Below are 27,161 nucleotides of genomic sequence, written 5' to 3'. Positions count from 1 at the left end.
ATAGCTCACATCCTCCAGCAAGGGTCCAAGTGTTTGAGGACACACTCCTTGGAGCCAACCAAGAAACATCCCAGGTCCCCAGCCGACCAAGTACAGACAGGTGGCTGCTACCTGAGCATCGGAACTTCTTGCTCTTGATCTGACCGATGCGCTTGTTGGCGAGGCGCCGGGGGCTGGCACAGCGGGCCCCGCTCGTCTCGATGGGGTTGGTACGCAGGAAGTCTGCCAGCCACTTGAGGTTACAGTCACAGATGAAAGGGTTCTGGGCCAGATGCCTATTTGAAGGGAGCAGATTGGCTGTCAGAAACCAGGGCTGTGCACCTGCACCCACATCCACCTGGACAGGGTTTCATGGCAAACTGGGGCTGAGGCAGATGCTCCCCAGCACCCGTGCGCCCTGGTTTCTCCCTCTCCTGCACAGTTGGGCAGGCTCAGCCATCATCTGGGAGGGGAATGGGACCAGATGGTAAGGCTGGGCCTGCTGGAGTCCCTGGGTTGCAAGGGGAGTCACCATTCCCAAGCTGCCTCCCTTTGCTAGTTTAAAGGTCATCTCTCAACAAAAGGAGCTACGTTCTGGGGAATCACTCAGTTCCCCGGCTGGCTGGCTACCATATCACTAACGGTGATGTGGTGATGCTGTGTGGAGCAGCTGACAGGTAATGGAGTACCCATAGTCACCTTCCCATTTATAGGTCCTGACCATTCCAGCAGGTTCTGACAAGCCACATCTGAGCCACACCAGCAGCTGGTCTGTCTACCTGTGTCTGGGTCACCACCCAATTGGGCATGTCCTGCTCAGGCTGTCTGAGATGAGACAGCCAGGGAGAAGTATTCCTGTCCCTATCCTGGATACCATACCTGAGCCAATGTTGGCACACACCATATAGAGACACAGGGCCGGAGCCAGCTCAGAGGCACTACCATGCATGGCTACTTCTCCTCCATCTGAGAGACATCTGTTCAGACCATCTGACTTGGCCTCAGTCCAGCCCCTGGAGGGGTTGTAGACCTCTCTAAGCCAAATTGTGAACTCTGGCCCAGGGTCTGTGCCCGGCTTAGTCTAGACCTTGGCCACTCTATCCCCCCTCCATCACCTCCTGGGTCCTGCCATGTGGTCCTGACTTGGGATCTGGTCAGAACCTCCCCTGGCTCCTCTCAGCTACACCAGGTGAACCAGGCCCCTCCTACTGTTCTGCAACCAGCTCAACATTTATTCCCATGTTAAACTGTCAGCTAGCACGGGGCAGATGTGTGTGCTGGTTCCCAGGGAAGAGCATGTAGATCATTTAAAATATGGCAGGACATAAAGGAAATACAGATCAAAACTACATCAAGGGCAGAGTATGGTGGCCCACACCTGCAATTCTGCCACTTCAGGAGGCAGAAGCAGGAAGATTGGGAGTTTGAGGCCAGCCTAGGCTACATAGTGAGATCCAGCTCAAAACAAACAAACAACAACAAAACTACATAGAGATTTCATCTCACCATAAGAATTACTATCATGAAGAAAATAAACAATAACAAATGTTGCCCAGAATTTGGAAAAAAAGGAACCCTTATACATTGTTGCTGGGAATGTGAATTAGTGCAGCCACTATGGAAATCAGGATGGCGCTTTCTCAAAAACCTAAAGACAGAGCTACCATGTGACTCAGCTATACCACTTCTGGGCATGTACCCAAAGGAATGGTGGCCAGCATATAATAGAGACACCTGCACACCCGTGTTTACTGCAGCACTACTCACAACAAGCAAAATATAGAATCAGCACAAATGAATGAATAAAGAAAATGTGATGTAATACATACACAGATCTATATGTGTGTGTATATATAATGGAGTGTTATTCAGTCATAAAGAAGGAAGAAATTATGACATTTTTCAGGAAAATGGATGGGTCTGGAGGTCATCCTGTTAAGCAAAAAAGCTAGACTGAGAAAGACAAATAAAATGTTTTCTGTCATATGCAGAACCTAGATCTAATAAAACAAACTCACAGATCAATAGAATCAAATCTGTGAAAATGGCTATACTATCCAGAGCAATCTAGACGTTCAATGGAATCCCCATCAAAATCCCAATGACATTCCCTTTAGAGATAGAAAAATCAATGCTAAAATTCACACAGAAACGCAAAGGACTGCAAATACTGAGCAAAAAGAACAACGCTGGAGGTATCACCGTTCCTGACTTCGAACTATCCTGCAGAGCTATAACAATAAAAACAGCATGGTTCTGGCACAAAAACAGATATGAAGACCAGTGGAACAGAATAGAGGACCTGGATATGAATCCACATAGCTACGCCCATCTAATTTTTGACAAAGAGGCCCAAAACACATGATGCAGAAAAGACAACCTCTTCAACAAATGGTTCTGGGAAAACTAGATATCTACATGCAGAAAACCGAAACTAGATCCATGCCTGTCACTCTGTACAAGTATCAACTCAAAGTGGAGAAAAGACTTTAATATAAGACCTGAAACTTTGAAACAACTACAGGAAGTAGTAGGAAATACACTGCAACATATTAGGCATAGGTAATGACTTCCACAATAGAACCCCAATGGCTCAGCAAACAAGAGCAAGAATGAACAAATGGGACTGCATCAAACTAAAAAGCTTCTGCACAGCAAAAGAAACAGTCACTAGACTCAAGACACTGCCCACAGAATGGGAGAAAATCTTTGTCAGCTATTCTTCTGTCAGATATCCAGAATCTACAGGGATCTCAAAAACCTCAACCCCCAAAGAATTAACAATGAAGAAATGGGCACATGAATTGAATAGGGAATGTCCAAAGGAAGAGGTACAAATGGCCAGTAAATACATGAAGAAGTGTTCAGCTTCCCTGGTTATAAAAGAGATGCAAATCAAAACTACACCAAGATTTCATCTCACCCACGTAGAATGGCCATCATCAATAAAACAGACAACAACAAATGTTGGCGAGGATGTGGGGAAACAGGAACCCTTATACTCTGTTGCTGGGAATTGTAAATTAGTACAACCATTATGGAAAGCAACATGGAGATTCCTCAAAAAGCTAAAAATAGAACTGTCATATGATCCAGTGATACTGCTCCTAGGCATCTACCCAGTGGGACCTAAATCAGGGTACAATGGAGACACTTGTACAAGTATGTTTACTGCACACTGTTCACAATAACCAAGCTAAGGAAACAACCCAGATGCCCTATAACTGATGATACTCCATGTGTAATATACACAGTCTCAAAAACAAAACAGTGCAAAATAACCTGGAAGTGTGGCTCAAGTGGTAGAGCATCTGCTTTGTAAGCGTGAAGCCCTGAGTTCAAACTCCAGTCCCACCAAAAAAAAAGATCCTGACTGTACCTTGGATTTGCATGTCTTTTATTCTTCTTTCAAGTTATTTTTCAGTTAATATACAGTATGTGCTCATGGAAGTCCAATTTTGCTTTAAATAATGGGTCTGTTCTTACAGAAGGAGCACAATAATGGGAAAGCTAATTTCTCACTGAAGTTAAGAGATGCCTCAGGTCAAAGCTGTGCTCCAGGAGCTGTTCTGTGATGTTGGAGGAATCACATCCTCCTCTGTCTTAGTTCCTTACTAATAAAATCAGGGATGATAGACACCACCTCCACAGGGTAGTTGTAAGTGCTGAGCAGGGTACCACCTGCAAGGAGTAGTAGCTCATATGAGTTGCTCCACTCCATTCCCCATCCCAGGCTTCCCTGGGTATGGATCTCTGCCATTAAATCTCCTTGCATGTTCTCTCAGATGCTCTGCCAGCTGCTTAAAATAACCCACCTTGCCACTGTCTCCCTGGAACCTCTCATTTCTCATACTTGGTGAGGTTTCCCCACGGGGCTCCATCTCCCTCTCCATGGCTATAAGCAGATTAAAAGCAGGCATTCTGCTGCAGGCGAGTGTGCAGGCTTAATGAGTTTGTCCTTGTGGCCAGCATCCCTGTGATGTGCCATGTCCCCAGGGAACAGGTGCTGTACCTTTTACTCAACTTCCTTGGAACCCAGCCCTACACCTGAAGCAGATGCTCTCTGATAGTGAGCACCTCCCAGCAGGGAGGACAAGGACAACAAAGACCATGGTAATATTTACAGTCAGTGTCCATTATGCACAGCACCTGCCCCACAGCCAGCACATCCAGTCAGAATGCAGGCTGGGGAGGTACTGACGGAAGACCACCAAGTAAATGCCTCTATTCTTTTTTGGCCGTACTGGGGTTTGAACTCAGGGATTCATGCTTGCTAAGCAGGTACTCTACCACTTAAGCCACTCCACCAGCTCCCATTCAACCTTCAATCAGGATGTAGAGAGGCCACAGGAACTCATGACACGGTCCCATAGGGACGCTACCAGCCAAGACCAGACTGTGACCAACTACATGGAACCAATGCTGCAGCATCTTCAACATATGAATTGCAAGGGAAAAGGGAGATAGAGAGGACCTCTTGTTATGGTTTGAATCTGCACTGTCCCTGGCAGGCTCATGTGTTAAATGCTGGTCCTCAGCTGGTAGTGCTATTTAGGGAGGTGGTAGAAACTTTACGAGGTGGTTCCTTACTGGAGAAAGTAGGTAACTGGGAGTGGGTCCCTGGGGGAGTCTTGTCCCTGGCCCCTTCCTGTCCACCTCCCCACCCTCTGCATCCTGTCCACCATGAGGTGAAGAACCTCCTCCACACACTCCTGCCTCCATGATGTTCTGCCCAGTGCATGGGGCCAAGCAAACATGCACTGAGCCCTCTGAATTCATAAGCCAAAATAAATCTTTCCTCTTTTTAAGTTGCTCACATCAGGCATTCTGTCACAGTGACAAGAAAAGTAACGAATTCACCTAGAGCTGAAAAATGACTGAAGGGACATGTACACCAGAATCAGCCATTCATATTGCATAGGACTTATTAAATCCTGAGTCCAACAGACTGTATAAAAATTGTATAACACATACAAGACATGTGGAAGTTCAAAGACTAATTAGATACGTAATGATGTCAAGAAATTATTAAGCTTTTAGACATAATAACAATCTTTCAGTTTTCTGTTTGTTTGTGGTGCTGGATGGAACCCAGGGCCCCACACACACTTTGCAAGTGCTTTGCTACTGAACTCCACCCCCAGTCCCTGTGTTAGTGTTTTTAAAGATCGTTGTCTATTACAGATGTGGACGAAGTGTGAATAGGTGACAAATGATATCTGGAATATGCTTCAAAATAGTTCAGATAGCATGGAAGTTGGGGGAGAGCAGAAATAAAATGAGACTGACCAAGAATTAAAGTTGAGTGGTGAACACTTGGAGGTTCACTGTGCTACTTTTAACACCATTGTAATTTTCCACAATATGGGATTACAACAAATTACTAGATTTGTTGCTTCTAATTTTTAATTTGTTATAATAATCATTGTTTTTACTATAGTTCATTTGATTTGACATAACCAATTGTAAGATGCAATATTATTTTAAGCACTATCAAAAAATCTCTCTCTAGCCAGGTGCCGGTGTCTCACACCTATAATCTTAGCTACTCAAGAGGCTGAGGTCAGGGGGATCATGGTTTCAGGCCAGCCCAGGCAAATAGCTTGAGAGACCCCATCTCCAAAATAGCCAGAGCAAAATGGACTGAAGGTGTGGCTCAAATAGTAGAGCACCAGCTTTGTGAGTGCCTGCGTTGCAAGCACAAAGCCCTGCATTCAAACCCCAGTTCTACCAGAAAAAAATCTCTCTCTCTCTCTCTCTCTCTCTCTCTCTCTGCTTCATGGCCGCCATGATGTGAGCTGCTCTGCTCACCATGCCTTTTCCACCATGATGGACATAACCCTCTGAAACTGTGAGCAAATAATTAATTCTTTCCTTGAAAAAAATGACATGCAATCCAATTTCAGAGCCATTAAGGTGCAAACATTTGTCTTAGAATCAATGTGCTCTATTATTGATTGCTATTATTAACTGTAGCCATGATGAACCATGAACTAGCCATGTATGATGAACTAAACTCCTACAAACATTCCCTTTAATCTCTAGAAGATGGCCTCATTTTCTGGATAAATAAAAGGGAAGCCCTGAGAAGCTAATTGACTTGCCCAGGGTGACACTGCAGGGAGGGAAGGAGGCAATGCAGGAGTGGGGGGAGGGTGCTTACAGGGTCTGGATGGCACGCAGGGAGGTGAAGGTGCCCTTGGCGAGACTCTGGATCTTGTTGTCGTACAGGGAGAGCAGTGAGAGGTTCTGCAGGTCCTGGAAGGCGTCGGGCCGGATGCAATTGATTTTGTTGGCATTCAGCAGCCTGTGGGCAAAACCAGGGCTGGGAAGTATGGGAGAAGCAGGATCTGAACTACTCCCCACTACACACACACACACACACACACACACACACACACAGGGAGGAGCCCACAGAGCAGGCCCAGGTGAGCTGATTCCCAGCAGTCCACTCTGCACATAAGAGCTGCAACTCCAAATGCCTTCTCTGCCTGTGCACAGAGACCTTGTGGTCACCTGCTCTTCTTCCCCTCAAGGAACCGCTAGTGATGCCTCTGAGATTCCAGGAGAATACAGGGGCAAAGCTACCTCCTAAAGGCATTTTTTAGGGGGCCCCTCCCTCCTCCTTCCCAGGGTCCTGCTGGGCCCCCAGGGAGCCAGTTAGGAACATTTGGATTTAATGTCTCCTGGTCCTAAGACATAATCCTGGCCTCAGTGCCCATGGTTCAAGGAGGCTGAGCTGGTCTGGATGCCTGTTGCAGGAGACAGACCTGTCCCAGTCATGCTGGGTGCCTCAGGAATGCAGGAGCCTCTGGCTCTGGTATCCTGCAAGTATCTTTGAACCTGCCTCTACCTCCCCATCTAGCCTCTGCAGAGCCCTGCGGCCTTGCAGAGGCTAGACAGGCTTCACCTGTCTTCCATGCTTCCGTCTCAAGTGAGTCCCATTCCCAAAAGAGGCTGAAATGAACAGTACTGGAGGCTAGAGAAATGCAGGCCTCTTCCTGAATGCCACCAGAGGACACTCTGGGACTAGTCCTTACAGGAGCTGTAGGGTGTACAGGCCTCCAAACACACCACGGGGCAGGTCTGTGATCTTGTTCCCATACAGGACCCTGGAGAAAAGGCAGTAGAAAGGGAAGGTCAGAGGGCAGGCCACCAGGGCTCTGCAGAGCTTGGCATGCTGCTGGTGCAGACGGACCACCCTCCAGGCTATTCGCGAGGAGAGCATCCTAGCCTGTGCTTGCTATGGGAGTTTGCCAGCAGATGGTGCTAAAGTGTCCGCAGGAAGGGTGACCAGCTTCCAGTCTACAGCAAAAGTTCTCTAGGGTAGAGTTGGATGTGCTCCCCCTTGCTGCAGGAGCAGCCCTGTCCCTCTGCCCACTCCGACCCCACAGAAGCCTACAAAGGGGCCTTTCCAGGGAACTTCATGGGAAATTAACCCTGTCCAAGATTCAAAAGGAGACTGTTGAGAGAAGAGAGTCACATGAGCAGTTCTGATGAACTTATTTTCAGAGAATTACAGGGAAAAAATAAAATGCCAGATAGTACACGCAGTACGAAATCTAGGTGATGGGATTGCAAGTGTTTTTTAAATATATACTTTGGTATTTGGAAAGTTTTTTGTGCTGAGCATGAATGAATTCCAAGTATAATTAAGAAAATAATAGCAAAACTAAAAAAACAAATCCCCAAAACCCTTAAACAGGCAGGAATGGAAGCAGACAGTGAAAACATCAAGGGCTTGGGGAAGGGAGGGTGTGTTCTATTCCCAATGTCATAACCACATCCGCCCACACCACCCTGGAGACATTCAGCCAGAGAAAAGCTCTGTGTGTTGTCTCTTCAAGCATGGCTTCAAAATCCTTCTTGGAGGAGGGCAGGGCAGGAGCAAAGGCCCTGTGGTGGAATCACATTGGCCCATACAGAGTGCTAAAAAGGACAGCATGGCTCAGGTGGGGGAAACAAATGTGACAGTAGCTTGGATTTTACCCAGCCAGTGTGAGGAAGCCTTTGAGGCACGATCAGATTCCCCATTTCTGAAATACCACCCCAGCTTCAGAGTAAAGAAGGGAGTGCAGGGGCAGAGGTTGAAGCAGGGAGACAAGGTCAGGGCCAGCTAGCCAAGGTAGACACAGATGGTAGGATGTGTTTGCATTATCCCAGCCTGCAGATTCTGAGATGGCAAGGAAGCAGTACGACCAGGTACCCATGAGGACAGAAACCCACTTAAATGGGTTATTGTTACCTTTTATCCCTTCAGAGTGGCCAGAACCAGTGTAAGAAAACTGTATTCATATCTCAGAGGAAGAGACCTCCATTTTATACTTCCCAGGGGAAGTGGGCTCTATTCTGTTCCACTTGCTAGGCCTCTAAGTCTATGTGATCACAGACCAGAGCAGGTGGAAACACCGTTCCTAAGAGAAACATAGGGCTCCAACCACAGAGTGCTTGCTTGACCACAGGGCACCCGTGTAGCCAAGGCACAGCAGGACCTCAGAGAGTGAGGGGCCTGGAGGGGAGGGAAAGACTGGCCAGAGGCAATGTGGGATTCAGCACTTTGGAATAAAAGATAGCAGGGTGTGGTAGGTGTCAGCACAGTAACTGGTGGTCACTGCCCTATTGGTGACCGGGGAAGGCTCTACAGGAACAAGATGACTGCCTGGAATAATATTGGGAAAATCCCCACCACGGTGGGGAAAACATTCTAGTTGTCAGGGCAACAGCCTTGCCTAGCTTTTCTTGTACTCAGTTCTCAGTTCCCTCCTCCACTCCATGCTGCAGAGGGTCCACCATGAGGAGGGGCACAGGGCATGGTAGCCTTGGTTGTGCAGCCAGAGGGGGCCCCTCTGCAGCCTGGCTGGCCAGGACTGCAGAGGGACCTGTGGCCCTGCCACTGGGGACTCCTGGGACTCTGTGTCCAGAGAATCTCACCGCTGCTATACTCACAGCGAGTTCAAGGAGCGAAGGCCCTGGAAGGCATCAGGCGCGATTTCAGCTATCTGGTTGTTGCTCAGGTCTCTGTAAGGGGAATCGGGGAGAGAGTGGCTGAATTCCTGAGCCCCACAGAGCCTGCCTGGTCCCCTCCATGTCCTAGCTGCAGGGCAGGGTAGGGGGTTCTTCGAAAGTAGAAAGTTTCTCACACAGTTGAAAACCCATGAACTGCTCTGTTCCTATGTAGTCATGGGCAGGGTCCATGGCAGGCCTCCAGCTCAGTGAGCGACTGGTATCCTAGCTGGGCCCTTACAACCCCTCACCTCCCTAACTGCTTCTGTTGAAATGGGAGGATGACAAACAGCTCTGGGCATTGGGGGCGGGGGGAACACAGCTCAGTGCCCCATTCAAGGGTCACAACAACCCTGCAAGCCAGAAGCATCACCACTATACCCAGACTCAGTCAACAGCTGACCTGGTCCAGGTTCTTCCATCCCCCCCCTTGGCCTCCCTGGAAGCACAGGGGCACTCACATCCTGCGCAGCTTTCTGTAGGGAGAGAAGGCTCCTGGGGGGATGGACTTGATCCCATTAAGCTCCAGGCGGCTGCAGAGAGAAAGTGTGGGAAGTGTGAGTCCCCAGGTCGCCCTGACCTTGACTGTGGTCTGCTGGGCTCAGATGCCAGAAACAAGCCCTGGGCCCCTCCAGGCTCTGTTCTTCCTGCAACCCCTGAGGCTGAAGTCTGGCCTCTGTGATTTAAACCCCACCATCCTAGCCTCCCATGGTTAAAAAAAGGCATATAATATAATGCCAATACTAACAAACCCATACTGGCAGATTCATCCAGCTGGGCTGGACAGATGGACTGACAAGGGACCCCCTTCCCCAGCCCTTCAGAGTTTCCTGGCCTTGAGCAGGGAGTGAGGCCCCACAGAGGCAAATGTTTTGTCCATTTGCCACTGAGAGCCCTGGGGTGGTGCCTGCTCCAGCTCTACCCTGGATGGCCAGAGCCCAGCTTGCCTGAAGGGCCTGTGTCCCAGAGCCAGTCTGGCCTCCACTCACATTTCTGTCATGGTCTCAGGCAGGTTGGCAGGGATGGCGGTGAGGCCTTTGCCACGACAGTCCACAATGCCATTGCTGCAAGTGCACATGGCTGGGCAGGAGCCAGAGGAGAGGGTACACGTGGGCACGTGCCCCGCCTCCCCCTGGTCTGTGGAAAGAGCAAGGTGTGACCTTGGGATGCCCTAAATCAGCACATTCCTCCACAGATCCACGGATGGGTGGAGACAGGTGCACAGGGGATGTTTCTGTGGATGAGGATCAACCAAAGGACATCACCAAGGACACCGGAAATGAGAGACTCTGAATTTGATGTCACTCTGTGGGCACCTGGCATACAGGAGGCCCGCCAGGTGCGTGCTGCATTCAATCTGCACAGAACTGATGAGAAAGCGAGTATATGCTAGGAAATCTGTGGCCTAGAATTCTGACACTCTGGGCTCTGGTTCACATAACTGCCCACTCTGGGTCAAAGTCCGCACTTCCTTCCCAGTAGGATAACAGCCATGTCTATTGAGCGCTCACTCCCAGCCACACACTGATTATACAGTCTCATTTACACCCTCCCTGCACAACCCAGTTGACATTTTACAGGTGTGGAAACTGAGTCCTCCATATTAATTACTTTGGAGGACTCAGTTGAATTAACAGGTAGCAAAACCAGAACCACACCCAGTGCCTGATATAAAAGCCCAAGCTTTAAAAAATTGAGATATAACTTACCTAAGTGAACTGCCTAGATGTGGCACATTTTCATCACCAAGGTCTCTCTGCCCCTTCCCCAAGGAACCACTATTCTGAGATCTAGCACCAAAGATTTGTCCTGCTTGATTGTGAACTTGACATAAATGAAATCATACAGTAGGTCCTCCAGTGTGTCTGGCTTTTTGCACCCAATGTACCAGATTTGAGAATCATCCATGTTGTGTCTATTGGTAGTTTATTATTTTTGTTGGTAGAGTGACTCAAATGGTAGAGCACCTGCCTGGCAAGCATGAGTCCTTGAGTTCAAATCCCAGTACCACCAATAAAAAAAAAAAAGACTAGTAGTTTGTTATTTTTCATTGCTGACTAGTATTCTAACATACAGCTATATTATAATTAGTGAATCCACTCTCTCATTGTGGACATTTAGGTTGCCTTCAACTTTGGGCTATTATGAACAAAACTGCAGCAAGTTTCCTGACAGTGTCCTTCTCAGGAAAGGGCTTGCCAGGGAGCCGATACGCCAGAGGAGAAAATAATGTCAGAATAAGTAAACAAATAAGCCAAGGTATTTCAAATGCAAAGGAAAAGTTTCCATTCTAAAATAGAAGTCGTCCAAGTTGTCCATCACTTTTCCTAAAAATTATGGCAGCTGTGCCACTCAGGGCTGCAGTCTCAGCCCTGGCTGAGTACATGCCTGTGTATACACGCTCACGTGCACACTCACACACTCATACACTCCCCCGCTGCCACCACACACACACACACACAAACACACACACAGAGCCCTGAGCACAGTAGTGTTCAAGCCTGGTCTCAGCATCCACCAGTGCCCTGGGAGGAGGCGCTAGCCACACCCAGAGCTTCACATAGACGGGGGGGAGGCCGAGCCCAGCAGATCCTTCCCTTCAGAGATGGGCTGGCTCAGAGTCCATTCCTGCAGCAAACATTTCTCAGCCATTTACATGAGCCAAGCGTGGGTAAAGTGCTGAGGACGAGGCCTGAAAACCCATCCCACGTACTCCCTGTGCTCATGGAGCCTGCAGTATACCTGGAACTCATCTGGAGTCAAAGAGCCTGCAGTATACCCTTGGGCCCCGTGGGGTGAGGAGGGTCAGCAGGCAGCAGAAGGGAAGGGTGTAGCCAGGAGAAGCAAGGAGCAACATGCAGGATGGCCAAGAGGTGAGGCCCTGGCTCCAGGAAAGGCCTTGGTGGCTGGGATGCAGTGAATAAGGAGGCCAGGATCAGGGGAGAAGGGCGACCCTGCTGGGACCTCCCACTACCAATGCTCACAGGAGTGCTAGAGGCTGGTAAGTGTGTGCAGCAGTGACCAGTGACCCCTGTGGCTTCTTTTAGGCTTTTCTGGCTGTGGTATGAAGCCAAAGCAGCCAGGGAGGACATGGGTGACCAACTGGGAGGCTACCTCAAGACCCCACATGAAAGAGAAAGGTGCCAGGCAGGAGCCAAGGCAGATGGACTGTCAAGGTGGCAGGGCTGAAGCAATGAGGGTGGGGGTAGGGCGGGGAGAGATGGTAAAGAAGGGGGAAAGGGACAGGGGAGGAGAAGGGAGAGGTACTGGGTAATAGCAGAAAGAGTAAAGGCTGGACAGAAGGGGACAGGTATTAATATACAGTTATGGGTGGGAATGGAGGAGCCAAGAAGCAGAGGCAGGAGAAGCGGTGAGGACAGGAGGCCATGGCAGTTAGCTGAGGGCCCTGGGTGGAACCCGTACCCACCTGAGCAGCTGAACTCACTCTTCTGGACCTCAGCCACATTGAGGCCACGCAGGCTGGCGGGGCCTGAGCACTGGGTGAAGAGCCCAATGGTTGGCCGCTGCCTCAGCCACTGTGAGAGCCAGGCCAGGTGGCAGTCACAGAACAGGTGGTTGGAGTGCAGGCGGCTGCAAGAGGACAGGGTGGCTCACAACCCACCTGGGTTTCCAGACCCGACCAAATAGGCACCTCCCCACCCCAGGCAGGGGGTCAGGCCCTGGTGCTGTGCTCAGCCCACCTGCCATTTACATGTAGTCAGCTGTGCAGCTCAGCTGCAACCTGGGGACAATCCACAGTGACACAAAGCTCCCTGTGGTTTCCTTCTCTCTCTCCCAGGCTGCACCTTTGGCTGGAGTTCATCTCACTGAGCTCACACAGACACCCTACCCAAGTTACCAACTCATTTTCAAATGCAAAACCAAGTCATTGTCCAAGGAAAAATCACATGTGAATAACACTAGATGGCCTGCAATTTCAGATCCCTTCCTGGGTGGTCTCTGACTGTGGAGGAGGGCAACCCCTTCCCGCCACAGCAGCCCCCCTCCTTCACCACCTGCCTCCGGCCACTGCCCCCATGTGCCTGTGGTGGACTCACAAGGTCCGTAGCTTGGGCATGTGGTTGAAGCTGGACACAGGAATGGTGCTGATGTTGTTGTTGTTCAAAGTCCTAAGGAGGAACCAGAGCCATTTAGCATCTGCCCAGCAGGAATTCACACAGGACAGGGCCTCTCTGCTAAAGAACAGGAGGCTGTCATGCCAGGTGCCATGGTCTACCCTTGGGCTGTGTACAGTGGGGCTACACCCAAGAACATGAGTTCCAGACCTCCGATGGGGAAAGCCATGAGCTGGGACGGTGACCGTGACCCAACTGCACTGCAGGAGTTGCTCTCCTGCTCATGTGTCCAGGCCCAGGACTGGGTGCCTGCCCCAGACAGAAGGGGCAGGCACCCGGTCTCTCTTGCCCTTGTCGGAAATTCAGCCAAATGCCACTGTCTGCTGAGGGTTTCACCCTAAGCATGTTGAGCCTACGCACACAGCTGCAGGTGTGACCCCAGAGCCCGCGTCCTCCCATCCTCAGGGCTCCTTCCTCCTGACGTCCAGCCACATCCCACACCGGCCTGGCTTTACTTACAGCACCTCCAGCCCCCGCAGGGCACGGAAGGCCCCTTCCTCGATGCAGCTGATCTGATTCTTATCCAGCTGTCTGCGAAGCAAAAGTGGGAGGTGTAAAGAGGAGGATGAGTTACCCAGAACGGGGTGTCCAAGAGTCTTGACTGAGGCACAACCCCATCATTTCTTGTGCACATGTGTCGATCCAAATAGTAAACAATATAGAAGCTGAATTCTTCTTATTTTCAATTAAAACAATACAGAGAGGTAAAAGTTATATTCTATTACTCTTCCCAACCTGTATAGCCCCTGGGGAGCAGGCACGCCACCCTCCTATTTTGGAGAGCACCTAGAGGGTGCTGGCAGATGAAAAATGAGAGAGTAACACAGGAGCGGTGACAGCTAGCTCTGGTAAACAGATTTCCAAGCAAGAGTGACCAGCCCTGGGTACTCAGAGAGCTGCTTTCAGAGCAAACTGAAGCTGAGATCTGAGCTCTGTGGGAAAGAATGTGGTGATCGATTACCAATGTCTGTTGCAGGCGTGGGACAGGGGTGTGTGACAAGCATGGGGGCAATTGCCATCCCTGCGATAGTCAGACCTTGCGGAGGTGGTAAGCCTGGACCAGAATACATTTGAATAACAATAATAAACTATCACATTTAAATAGCAATTGACAAAGTACATGCATTTCCAGATCTCATTAAGACTCCCAACAGGCCTGCAGGGGAAGATATTATTATGCCCATTTTCCAGAACAATATATGGAGGCTCAGTGAAATTGAGCCTCTTCCTCAGCTTGGACAATGTTACTGGAAGAGATTCAAACCCAGCTACCAAACCAAAAACACAGTCTTTTGGAGACCCAAAAACTGGAGGGCAATGGACCAAGAGTGTGGCATGGCACCACACAGTTCATGACCCTCTCCAGCCCTATGTCCAGAGCCCCACCAAACCATACACTGGGAGCCAGGGGAAGGGCAGGTGGGCCTGCCTTCTCCAAGCCCAGATTGTTCCAGAAGACCATGTAGGCACCAGCCACCTCAGAGCTCCTTGGCTGGCTCCTTGGCAGCCTGGACTACACAGCCTAGAGAGACCCATTAGGACACTGTCAGGGTGGCCTTTCCTACACCTGTACTCACAGATTTTTGAGGTCTGTGGCTCCTCGAAAAGCCTTCCTGGGGACAGCCTGGAGGGCATTCTCACTCAGGTCCCTGGGAGGACAAAAAGCAGCAGGAGACAAGAGAGGACACTGGTTAGGAAAGATGACTCCAGAGTGCTACCATGAGGAGGGAGGCCAGGGGGCATGATGGTGACCACATGCCATAGCTGGGGACAGGGTCTGGAATACAGTGGCCACTCAGTAAGCATTAGTTGAATGAATGAATGAGTGATGGAGCTGGGCAGAGGAGCCCTGTCCTCAGCCACCTCTTCTCTTACAGAGTTGCAGCTGGAGGAGAAAAAAAAGCCTGACACAGCTGCAACCAGCCACACAGCACCATGTGCAAAGGAAGGAGCAAAAGAGGGACCTCTCCAAGGCTGTGGGACACAAGAGGTGAGTCACTCTCCCCTGCTTATGCACTTTACTGGGGAGGAGGTCATGGCTTGGCTGGAGAAGGAGACAAGACAACCAGGGGTGGCTGACCCAGGCCTGGAGCTCCAGGCTGGGTCTGACTCCCAAGTCCCCTACTCTCTGGGACTTACTGGTAGCAGAGCACCAAGAGCGCCTGGGCAGGAAATACAGCAGGCTCAGGGATTGGCCTCATGGCCCCATGGCCACCAACCATGGGCCCAGTGCTTCTCCTGAGTCCTTGAGGACTCCATCACTCTCATTCATCAAGATCCGGTGTGCCAGAGGTGCTTCAGGGATTCCTGTGAGCCCAGGCCAACTTCCAGATGCTTCCCCCAGCAAACCTGGTAGGACTGGGCCTCTGGTACCTGTCATCTGCCTCTACCTCCCTCTCCTCACAGTCTCATTAATTCCAAAGACATTAAAAATCTTTTCAAGTTCACCCTTCCATCTCACAGTGGCAGTAACAAGTGTGTCCTGAACACCCGCACTGGGCCATGTCCTGGCACTTCACAGAAGCTACCTCAACTCCAACTGTGGCAAATATAGATGTGGTAATACCATCTCCATTTTACAAAGGAGGAAAGGGAGGCCCAGAGAAGTTAAGCAACTTCTTCAAGGTAACCCAGTTGGCGGATGGTGGCTCCCAAGTTTGAACCCTGGCATTCAGGCCCTAGAGCCTCTGCTTACCCAGCAGTGCTGGGAGTGGGGGCTGTTGTCTGCCCATGTTGCAGAGAGGGGAGCTGAGCACCAGGGTATTATGTAGTGTACCTATGGCTAGGCTAGGCTGGGGCCCCGGGCCATCTGCCCCACAACCCTGCATCAGAGTCACTCTCAGGTGTGTAGAATGAATCACCAAGGGCTGACTGTCCAGACATGGGACCCAGTGCCAGGCAGTACTGCAGATCCTGGCTCCTTTTCCAGAGCCAGACCTTCCCTCTGAGCATGTCCTTCCTCCAAGGGCCCAAGAATATGGTCCACAGCTCCACCTCCAGCAGGCTGTGCCCTTCCCAACAAGCCACAAATGGCCAGCGGGCACACAGGGGCCTCGAGTACAGTTCTCCCATCTCGTGAATGTGCACGGGCAAGTCAACCCTACTCCCCACTCCAGCCTCAGTTTCCTCCTATACAAAATGGGCAAATAAGAGTTTGCAAAGTGACTATCCACCCCTGCAGCAGTGAGTGGCAGTGACCAAAGGGGCTCTACCACCATGGCACCCCCATCCCTGCTCTCTCCTTGAAAGAGACACTCCTGTCTCTCCCCACACACTGTACCACCTTCCATTCTGAATGTGTCTTTCTGCGTGGTGACCAGCCTGTGTGACCTTGCATGCCTCGGCAGCTTCCCTTCTCTTGTCTGTCTCCCAACAGTCTCCACCAACCTTCCTGACTATAGCCTGCACCCTGCAGCCCATAGAACACAGCCCATAGTCAGCCTCCGCCCTCTTCTCTCTGGTCTTTAGTCTTGGCTATTTCTGCCATTTTCCAGCTAACCTGTCAATATCCTTGGGGACATTCTCTAAATTCCTCTGACCTATGCTGCTCCTAGTGCCCCACTCATTCCTTTTCTCAGCAATTCCTTCCAGCTTCATATGTCTGTTTCATTTTGTTTTTCAAGACAGGGTCTCACTATGTAGCCCAGGTTGGCTTGGAACTCAGGGTTTTCCTGTCTCATCCTCCTGCATGCTGGGATTAGAGGTGTGCACCACCATGCCTAGCCTCATATATCTTGAGAGGAGCATTTCATTACTTGCCTCATCCTTCCTGTCACTTACGCCTTTTCCTTTCTAGAAAGAGCACCTTCATTACTTGCTGCCTGTCTCCTCTAGTCTCTGCTTTGTAGCATATAATTGCCGCCATGTGGCACAGCCCTAACGGCCCTGTTGTTCTCTGGATCTGTGGACCTGTCTAACACCCTTCTTCGATGGGCTCCTGGCCCTGAACAAGGTGAGGTGACAGGTAAATTACTAGATTTGGAGTGGGGGCCATCCAACCCACAAAGATAAAAAGAGACTGTTTGCACTTGGAGGTTCATAGCCAGGAGAGTAACTAGAGCCCAAGGCAGATGTGAGAGGCCCATAGGGAACCAAGCCCACCTTGGGGGAGCACCGACCTGTAGACACCAGGGGCAGCTGGGTCCACAGTGGGCAGTGGTGCAGAGCTAACTGTGCACAGTCTGCTCTGAGAGCTTGCACCCAAGAGAGGGCAGAGACAAGAAGCAGGGGATGTGCCTTGATTCCTCATTCTACAAATGTGTACTGAGAGCTCGTGGTCTGTTGTCCCCTTCCCCCCCCCCAGACGCTGACACAGTGTCACAGAGCTACACACCAGCTTCCAGTGATCTCTGGCAGAGCATCTTTTCCAGAGCTGTGAGAGCAGAGAGGAGTTAGCAACTGTACTGAGGGAGGTGGGTGGTCTGTGATGCAGATCTGGAACGTCCACGTTTGCCAGGCAGACATGGGAAATGAAGGGCGCATTCTAAGCAGTGTGAGCCTCTTGTGCAAAAGCCCAGAGGCAGGAAGGAGCAGGCAGGACAGAGGACCAACATGCAGTGTGCTGTGGCTGGTGTGTGCAGACGGGACATTGTGTTGGTTTTAAAGTTTGTCCACAAATTCGTTGACATTCTTCCTTGCAAAAGGCAGAGGGGGATCCCTCTCCCTCCACTGAGAGCAGGAGTTAGTAACTCACTCCTAAAGAATTGAGTTAGAGGACGGAGGGCGAATGAAGGAGATTAGGGTGAGGGTATATGGTAGATGGATGTCATATACTTATGAAACAGAACAAAGAAACCTTGTAATTGCTTTAAGTAGGGCGGGGAGGGAGTTGAGGGGGAGAGAAGATGGGGGTGATCTAAGTAATGTATAATATAAATCTAATCACAATTGTCACTATGAATCCCCCCATATAAGGAATATATTCTAATAAAAAAATTTATTTAAAAAATTGAGTAGGAATGGAAGTGGTGAGAGATGACTTCTAGGACCAGATCACATGAGACGAGAGCCTCCTTCTTGATCTGTCATGGACCACCACTCGTCCTGGGAGAGGCCAGGCACCATGTCATGAGCTGTTTGGAGGAACCCATGTGATAAGGAGCCAGCAAGGCGAGTGGGCCCCATGGCAGTGTGTCCTCCCCTGCCAGGCCTGCCGATGGCACGGCCCCAGCCAGCAACTGCAAGGAAAGCCCCCAGCCAGCCCCCACAGAAACTGGGATAATGAATGTTTACTGTTCCTTTAAGCCATTGTATTTTCATTTCATGGTGCTGGGGATGGCACCCAGGACCTTGCTAGACCAGCACTCTGCCACTGGGCTGCATCCCCTGCCCTTAAGCCATGTTTTGAGATAATTGATTACACAACCATTGACGAACAATTCAGGTGTGCTCTGGGGAGCAAACAGTGAGGACCCCCAAGAGCTTCTGAGGAGGGGAGGGATGTGCTAAGACCAGATGTCACTGAGCCAGACAGTTAAGAGGCTTTGCTTTGTCACTTCCACTTACGGGTTCTCAGTTTCCTCATTGGTCCATGAGGAAATCCTGGGCCAGAGGATTCTAACGTGCCCCTCTCCCCTCCACCATGTGCCCCACAGGCGGACTACTTGAAGAACATACGCTGTGGCTGGAATGTTTGTCTCTCCAGACTCCTGTATTGAAGCCCAGTGACCCAGGTGATGGCGTTAGAAGTGGGCCTTTGGGAGGGGTTAGGCCACGATGGAATCCTCTGATGGAACCCTCTCATGAACAGATCAGTGCTGCCTGCCACATCACTGTGAGACGCCTTCACAAACCAGAAAAGCAGGTCCTCCCCACACACCAATACTTCTAGCGCCTTGACTGTGAACTTCCCACCCCCGGGAATAAAGTTTCTGGTGTGTTACAAGCCACCCAGCCTGTGGTATTTTGTTACAGGAACTTGAAGAATCAGGGATGTATCATGTGAGGTGCTCGGCATTTTGGGGCACTTGAGATCCCAGAAGAGGAGTTAGGACTACTGATAGTCACATCTTAGAGGGCGACAGAAAGACGGACAGAACCACAAGCTATCTTCTACCCACTGGGCAGCAGGGAAATGGGAGTGCCTGTCCCAAGGGCAGAGTGAATGGCACCTTGGACAATGTGAGGTAAGTGGGACCTCCAGTGGGACCCTCACCTCAGCCCCAGATGGCAGTCCACCCTCAGGCTGAGCCAGGGAGGAACTCTGCACTGCACTCACATCCATCATTCCACTTAATCCTCACCACAGCCCTGCCAGGAAGGGTTTTCATTTGAATTGATTAGTCTATTGATCGACACCAACCCTTGTTCCATAAAGGCTTTACAATGGCTTGCGGGGATTTACAAAACAGCAAGAGAGCAGAGAGAAGAATGGGGTGAAGAGAAGAAGGAAAATCAATAGCAGTACACAGAATGCTTGCTGGACGTGACCTGCACACCGCCAGCTGGGCAGAGCGAGGCTCCCACTGGCCAGCTGACAGCATCCACCATACACATATAGTTTAAAAGGACCCGTTTCTCAGGAGTACAGCTGTTTGGGCACTCAGATGAGTGCCCCAGGGGTCTTTATGAAAAATGACAGTGTACACTGATCGATAACCCTAGACCCTTACAATAAATGGGTTCCAAGTTTCTGTTTCTTATAATAGCATACATCAAAGTGCAATTCAGGAAAAGCAATCATATAAGGAGTCACACTAGGCACTAAGTGGGGAGGAGGAGGGAAGGGAGAGGCAGAAGGATGAAGGTCAGCCCCGCCAGTGAGTGCAGAGGCATGGAGGCCTGGCAGAGCCTGGCGTAACTGGGGCATGGCGGAGGGTAGACCAGTGGCATGTGATATGATGGCCTTGTGGACGTTGCTCTGTGTCACAAAAGCCCCAGGCTGGCGAAGTAGGTGGGAGACTAAAAGCCATTGGGTGAGACATAGGACCAGGAACCTCACTCAGGAAGCTCAGCCAGCTCCCAGGGAGACTAGAGCAGGCCATTGCCCTCTGACTGGTTCCAGCCTCCAGAGCAGAGGAAAACAGGAAGTGCTGGAGGTCTCAGGCAAGTGCAGTGACCAGCAGCAAGGAGGGTTGGGGGGATGGAAGAGCCTGAACTTGCAGCAAGAAAGACTTGGGGTTTAACTCTGGCTTCTGCCATTCACCAGTCGCAGGCCAGGGAACCAAACAGATCTGGGTTCCCTGTTTGTAAGATACTGGCCACACAGAAGCTTGTGGAAGATTGAGTGAGATTGTGTGTCTAACCTTCTATCTTCCACCTGGGTCAGCAGCAGTCAGGGAATGCTGGATTTTGTCCGTCCACTAATGCTCCATGGTTGTTTCAAGCATGTCCACCAGGTGGCGCAAGAAACCGTCCCTGGAATTGCACTCAGCCACATCCCAAATGACTGGCTCTCTTCTGTCTCACCTGATTTCCTGCCAGACCAATTCTTGTCTCATCCTTGCCAAACCTGTTAGAAATAATTGCTGTTTCCGTTTGCAGGTGTTCTGCATGGAAATCCCCAGGGCACCGGTGCACCTTTACCGGGCCCTCAGCCAGGGAAAGTTTGTCTCCCTCAAACTTAGTCATTTTTGCCCCATCCTCCCATGGTGTCCTGTCACAGACCATCAAGTGAGGAGCAAGGTTGGGGTGTGACAGGACTGAGGGGAACCTCCTGGGAGTAGGAGGGTTCCAGACAGCAAATCTGGAGTAGTTGATGGCCTGGTCCTGGCCACAGGGAGGTGGAGGATGCAGAGCCTTGGGGAGGGAGGAACTCAGGGCAGTGAAGGGGTAGCACACACTGTGGAGCCAAGGTGTGAAGAATGCCCACAGCTGAGTGACACAGTGAAGATAAGCTCAGCAAGCCTTGGCCCACCCACATCATGTGGAGTCAGGTAAGACACCCTCTCTGGCTTCAGTTTTCTCATCAGCAAAATGGGAATGGAAGGTGACACATACCTGTCTATTACTCCACCTGTGCTGATAGTCTTTCAGCTCCTTAGAACCCTCCTGCCAAGGGACTTTTGCACTTCCTGTTGCCTCTGCCTCAACTGTTCTTCCTCCACTCTTTCCCCAGCAAACTCCTATTCATCCCTCATACCTCAGTGTGCAGATAACCTTCTCTAACCCCTAACTGCCTTCTACAGTTTCCAGAACTCCCTGCCTTTCCTGTTCAGCACCAATCCAGGATTGTAAAGAAGAACAGGTGTATTGAGTGTAATGAAATACTGACATTTGACTCATACCCATCTTCCCCCAGACCATAGTCTGCTGAAGGTAGTCTCTTTTGCTCCCATTGGATCCTAGGGCCTCATGCACTGCAGGGTCTCAGCAATTTTTAACTCATGTGATTCTTCTGCTCCAATCCTCTGTGTTTTTCTGATGAAAACAAGGGGTTAGATGTTAGGCTACATGCTGAGAAGGGGCAGCTAGGGGTTTGGGGCAGACAGGCTGGCTCTGTGTCATAGGAGACCACAGGCAACTTGTACCTGCTGTGCCTGGCTGGGCTAAAGACCCCACAGATGAGGGCTCTGACGGGGGAGAGAAGTGTTGAATAGTCACCATTCTGTTGATGATGCCTCTTCCCCAAATCCTGATGGAACCCTCGGTAGTTCCAAGGTGGCACCAGCAGCCTCACAAGGAGAGTCAGACAGCCACTAAGGCAAGTGAGCAACTATCCTGGAAACTTCCAGGGAAGAGAATCCACTCTGGGGTGTGGGGGATTCGGGCAAGTGTCCTGAAGGCAAAGATCCTCCCCCCAAATGCATAACTTGCACCCTGTCACCCAAGGTCAAGGGCTCTGAGGAGGCACACTTCTATCAACAGCAGCCCCCACTGGACGTGGAATATCCCTGTGACCCCAGCCAGCCTCCTTCCCCTGAGAGGAGGAACAGCCAGCCTCCACCCCCAACTTGGGCACCGTCCCCAGTGCCATGCTCCAGTCCCCTCCTGTGCACTCCCTCCAGGGTGGAGAGCCAAGGTCAGTACCCCTTGATCTCATGGCTAATCCCCCCTTCCTGCTCTAACCTGTTGGGTCCCTGCCTAGCCCAGCCTCTAAGGGGATTAGCAGGGGCCCAGCCAAAGCTCTGGGCTCCAGCCAAGCTGCTCTGTCAGTCTTTTAAGTCAGGCCTGTCCCCGCACCCCCTGCAGCCTGGCTGGTTATCCTGAGCCAACCCCACACAGGGCTCTGGGGCATCTCATTCAGGAGACTGTGGGATTGAGGACTCAGCCCTGGAGCAGACCAAGCAGGCCACATACCCTGGGTGCCTTGTGTGAGGTTTCTAACCCCTGCGGTCTCAGCTTCTCTTGGTAAACGGGGAGTAACTGCTCTTGGTCAGGGCAGTCACTTGCCAACCTTTGTCATTGTCTTTTGGGTTCTATGGGAGAAGCACGGACACTCAGAGCTGGAAATAGGGGATTGGGGGTGCAGGGAGTGAGGCTCAGGCAAGTTCTGCACTAACCCATGGCCTGACCTCAGGCAAGACTCCCAGTGAGTTCCCAGTGCCTGTGACAATGCCAACCTCCCAGAGTGTGAGTCATTCTCGGTGTGCCCACCAGTGTCTGGTTCCTTGCCTGACACAGCCTGTCACTGCTACATTTTTTACAGGAAGTCATAACATGTTTTAATGTCCCAGCTAGGGCTAAAGCAAATAAGGTCGTAGCCCCTGTGCCCAGTCAGCACCTCAAAGCTCCTTGGACACTGTCACTCCCAGTGTGTGGAGAGAAGGAAGAAAAGCTACTGGCCCCTCACCTTGGGCACTGGGCTGCATGGAGGTGGGAACAGTGAACAGCTGCCCCATAGGCCCTCCATGCACGCCTTCTAGGGAGGAAGAAGGGGAAAAAGGGAAATTGCCTGTCTCTGCTCAGCACAGAGGCCACCTGACAGCATAGATGAGGAACAGGCAGGAGTCAGTCCTCTGCTCATAGCACAAGGGCACCTCAGCACCCCAGGTCCCATTGCAAGATGCCCTCACTGAAGGGAGGCTAGCAAAGCCCATGGGCGGGATATTGAGGCACACACTGGTCCACTCTTCCATGTCTCTGCCTGTCCTGTAGGCCTCCCCATAGATCTTATGCCTCCCACTTAGGAGGGGAACTAATTCTGCAATTGCCTGTCCCTGCCTGTTCTCCTAGCCCATGGGACAGCATTCCGGTGCCCAGGTGTTTATGTAGGCAGCATATTGCAGGTGTGCCCACCTATTTCCAGGCCAGGAGCAGGATCTAATTCACCTTCAAGGTAGGGTCTGAGCATTTGATGACAAAAACCTGACCGGTGCTGCCTTGGGCTCCAACCTCAATGCAGAGACCAGGACTCTGCCTGTCCATAAATCTCACGTGCTCCCAGAAGATGTGCATCCACAGCTCATCAGTCAGCTGATTCTGGGTGCAAGCAAGTCTCGCATCTTCTCCACAAGTCAAGTTTGGGTCAGGGCAAGGCCAGGGTGCAAAGGAGACCAGGGCTTCCTGTCAGAGGGGCTCACTGGTGGGTGAAGGGGAACTGGTCCCACCCACCACAAGCCCTTCCCTTTGATGTTGTCTCTGACCTTAACAAAACCCAGGACAGGCTCTGGAGCTCCTCTGCCTCCTCAGCCTGGCCACTATCCTCAGACCCTTCTCCTCCACCCTTGATGCTGGCCACCAGCATCAGGCCAACTGGCGCCAGTGGCTGCAGCTCCCCAGAAAGTTTTTCTGTGAGGGGAAGAGCTCAAGGGGGCCAGGTGGCCTTGTCCAAGCCAAGCTCAGCACCAACTGGCTGTCTCTTTGGGCCTCAGTTTCCTTGTGCGCAACATAAGCTTGGAAGGGGAGACTGGCACCCAGTAGGTGACAACTGTACAGTTGGGAAGGCTTAAAACTACCAGTGCCAACTATGGAGCAGTCCAGATCTGTGACCTTGCAGAAATTCCTGTCCCCTCTCCTTGCTCCCTCTCGTAGATAATAAAATTTACGGAATGAAAGCTCAAGCATGCTCCGTAAGGTCTTGGGATTTAAAAAAAATAAAAACTAGTGAACACTCTCCAAGCCGCTATGGATGGTCTGAGGCTGCTGTCATGAACGTGGCAGGTTTGAGTTTTGTCATTTATTTGCTCCTGTTTCCTGAACACACACCTTGTGCCAGGCACTGAGAGCTGCAGATGCCTCCTTCCGTGTCAGCCACAAAGCCCACCAGCTCTCCCTCAGCAGCCCATCCTCCCCCAGCCTGGCAGAGTCAATGTTCCAGAAACCTCATTAGGAAGGGACAATTGCAGGCCTGGATGGCTGCACCAAAAACCCATGCTGGGTGACAGTTCCTTGAACTGGGCTGTTTCCTGGGCAGTTCCAAGCATCACTTGCCACAATAGAGACATCAGAGAGGCCCCTCTGCAAAGCAGCCCTCCTTTGGAAGCTAACTTTGGCCCTGACAAGGAAAAGTGGCTCAGAGGCTGGCGTCCCACTCAGCACAGGGACACGCAGAAACAGACCCACTCTGCCTTTAATTCTGTTGGCCGTGGATGAGTGGCAGGCCCAGTCCCAGGTACCATGGTACCAAGCACGAAGACGGTCGGGGGAAGGCAGGCCCTCTTGACGGCCAGGGCAGGGTCACATGATTCAACCACTGTGTAATGAGCTCTGAGGCCCAGGAAGCCCCAGGCATCCCGCTCAGTCCTGGGCAGGGATGCAGTGGGGAGACAAGACTCCTGTCCCAGATTCCTACAAGTGTTTAGGACCAGACACAGGGTGGGAGTGGGGAGGCAGTGCAGGAGAAAGACACAGAGGAAAGAACAGGAGCTTTAACCAGACAGCCCTCAGTTTGACTCCAAGGTCTTCCATTTGCTGCCTTTGTGACCTTGGGCAAGCCACTTAACCTCTCTGAGACTGATAGCTCCTGTGTAAAGGACGGCTAATCGCATTGCCTTCAAAAGCAGGTGGAGCTAATCTATTAGAAGTCAGGTTCATGGTTACTCTTGAACCGTGAACAGTGAGATTAGTGACTGGCAGGAAGTAGGAAGGAGCTTCCGGGGGCTTGTAATGCATCCCCTTGACCAGGTGCTGGTCATATGACTGATTTCACTTTGTGAAAATTTGGCGAGCTGTACACTGATTGGTACATTTTCTCTGTTAGACTTTAAAAAACAGCTTTAAAAAGAAGGGAAGCCTTGATTCCATACCTGGTGCTTTGCAAAATTCGATGCATGCCAGTGTCCTCCTCCCTCAGTCCCCACTGCAGGGGACAAATGGGGACAGAAATCTCCTGAAGTGAAAAATACCAGGAGAGGAAAGGGCTCATAGTTTTAAGCTGTGAGGAAATTTTCAGGCTGAGGGGAAGCTGCACAGAGGGCATCGAGGCAGAAGTCCCCACCTTGAATCCATGAGGGACTGGGACCAAGTGCCAACAAGGCACTGGGCAGAGCTAGGGTGGGGTGGTGGGTGGATCTGACTTGGCTGGGTGAAGACAATGCGTTTTCCAGGGTCTCTCTCTGACACCACAGTACACATGCAGGTTCCACAGCTCCCTAAAGAATGGGGGCTGTGCCTGGCTCCAGGGATGATGCCTTCAGGTCCTGTTAGAAGGGCAGAGATGCTGCCACTGGACGGAAAGGACCTCAGGAATCAAGGGGGAAATGGACTGGAGGAAGAGCCAGCAGAAAGGTTCTGAACACCTTTCTACCTTGTTTCAGAAAGCCAGGAAGGCAACCCCAAGGATATGTTGCAAAATAGAGTAAGATAATAGGACTCAGGAGAAGAGAGGAAAAAAATAAAGACAGAACTGGGTAGAATTATAAAATGAGGTGGCCACAACTTATGAAACTCTTTCCTGAACTACACAGGCCCCTGGCTTCTCACAGCCTGGGAGGAAATCGAAGACTGAGATCTTATATGGTTTACCAAGTTTATAGGCAAACAAGCTTGGGAGAGGCATGGCCTTTCCTGGTTCTAAAACCAAGCAGCCCTGGTGGGGGAAGGGGGAGCAAGACCCTCACCAGCATCCCCAAGGGGGTGAGTCACCACTCTGGGTCACCTCCCCAAAGCCAAGTCATAGGTCAGCCAATTCAAAGGATGGATTTGCTACATTTCTTTGTTTTCTTTAGCAACTTGGTTTTACTTGTGATTTCCCAGCATTTTAAGGGTGGCTGGGGCCCCTGTCCTAGCTCTCTGGGGCTGCAGCCAGAGGCTGGGGGCAGGTTCACTGGAGGCCAAACACCAGGAGATGGGCAGAGACAAATGGAACCCCTTAAATGATGTGATAACGACAGAACACGAACCAGTCAACTCACATCACATAGTTAAAGGAAGTAAGTCAATTTGATGAATTGATCACTTGACAAATTGGCCTTTTGGATTGCCTTTTGGCAAATTGGCTTTTAGCAAAATGATGTTTGGTAGATGGGGCTGATTCTGACATAGCCATGCTTTCACAGGAAAATTACTTATACAGTCCCAGCCTGGGCTTGAGGCCTGGCACGGGAATGCAGAAGTCATCCTGCAGATGGTGGATCCACTTTGCCTCCTGCATGACTCTCTGCTGGGCATGTTATAGCCAGGATGGTCTCAGGATATTTTTGAGTATTGTACATACTGCTCAGCATTCAGACCATCCTTCCTACCTGTCATTTTTCTCAGCTAAGCCAATTTACATTCTGAAGGGCAGACTCTCTGGGCTCTCCTTGATTAGGACTAGGGTGGACCTGAGATGAGGAAGAGGGACTTTTTTTTTTTTTTTTTTGATGCTTGCTATATAGTCCAAGCTGGCCTGAAACTTGCAATCCTCTTTCTTCCATCTCCCAAGTGCTGGGATTGTAGGTGTGCACCACCACACACCATGATGGGAAACAGGATTTAACATGGTTTTGGAAGACAAAAAAAAGAAAGAAAAGAAAAATATAAGCCAGATGTGGTGCATACCTGCAATCCCAGCTGCTTGAGAGGCAGAAGCAGGAGGATCTCTGTCTGAGGCTAGCCCAGGCAAAGTTAGCTCGAGATCCTATTTGGAAAAATACAAACTAAGAGCAATAGGACTGAGGGTGTATCTGTAGGAATACCTAGCAAGCAAGAGGTCCTGAGTTCAACTCCTAGTACTGGAGGGGG

The 27,161-nt window shown here is 50.8% G+C and overlaps 1 protein-coding gene across 1 annotated transcript in view; it reads right to left on the bottom strand.

The window, feature by feature from the left end:
* The window catches only part of Slit1 (slit guidance ligand 1), a 165,100-nt gene that overhangs the window by 43,763 nt on the left and 94,176 nt on the right, over positions 1-27,161 (bottom strand). The window contains exons 5-14 of the mRNA XM_074078625.1: positions 14,696-14,767; positions 13,578-13,649; positions 13,041-13,112; positions 12,410-12,573; positions 9,972-10,119; positions 9,444-9,515; positions 8,926-8,997; positions 7,020-7,091; positions 6,143-6,286; positions 112-275 (exon numbers count right to left, since the gene is read on the bottom strand). Of these exons, the coding sequence (XP_073934726.1) occupies positions 112-275; positions 6,143-6,286; positions 7,020-7,091; positions 8,926-8,997; positions 9,444-9,515; positions 9,972-10,119; positions 12,410-12,573; positions 13,041-13,112; positions 13,578-13,649; positions 14,696-14,767 (1,052 nt within the window). The remainder of the gene's footprint in view (positions 1-111; positions 276-6,142; positions 6,287-7,019; positions 7,092-8,925; positions 8,998-9,443; positions 9,516-9,971; positions 10,120-12,409; positions 12,574-13,040; positions 13,113-13,577; positions 13,650-14,695; positions 14,768-27,161) is intronic.

Source organism: Castor canadensis, chromosome 7 (genome assembly GCF_047511655.1).
Source record: "Castor canadensis chromosome 7, mCasCan1.hap1v2, whole genome shotgun sequence".
In the NCBI taxonomy this organism is placed as follows: domain Eukaryota; kingdom Metazoa; phylum Chordata; class Mammalia; order Rodentia; family Castoridae; genus Castor; species Castor canadensis.
Note: the sequence above shows the minus strand (reverse complement) of the source record. Positions and strands in the feature narration are given on the sequence as shown.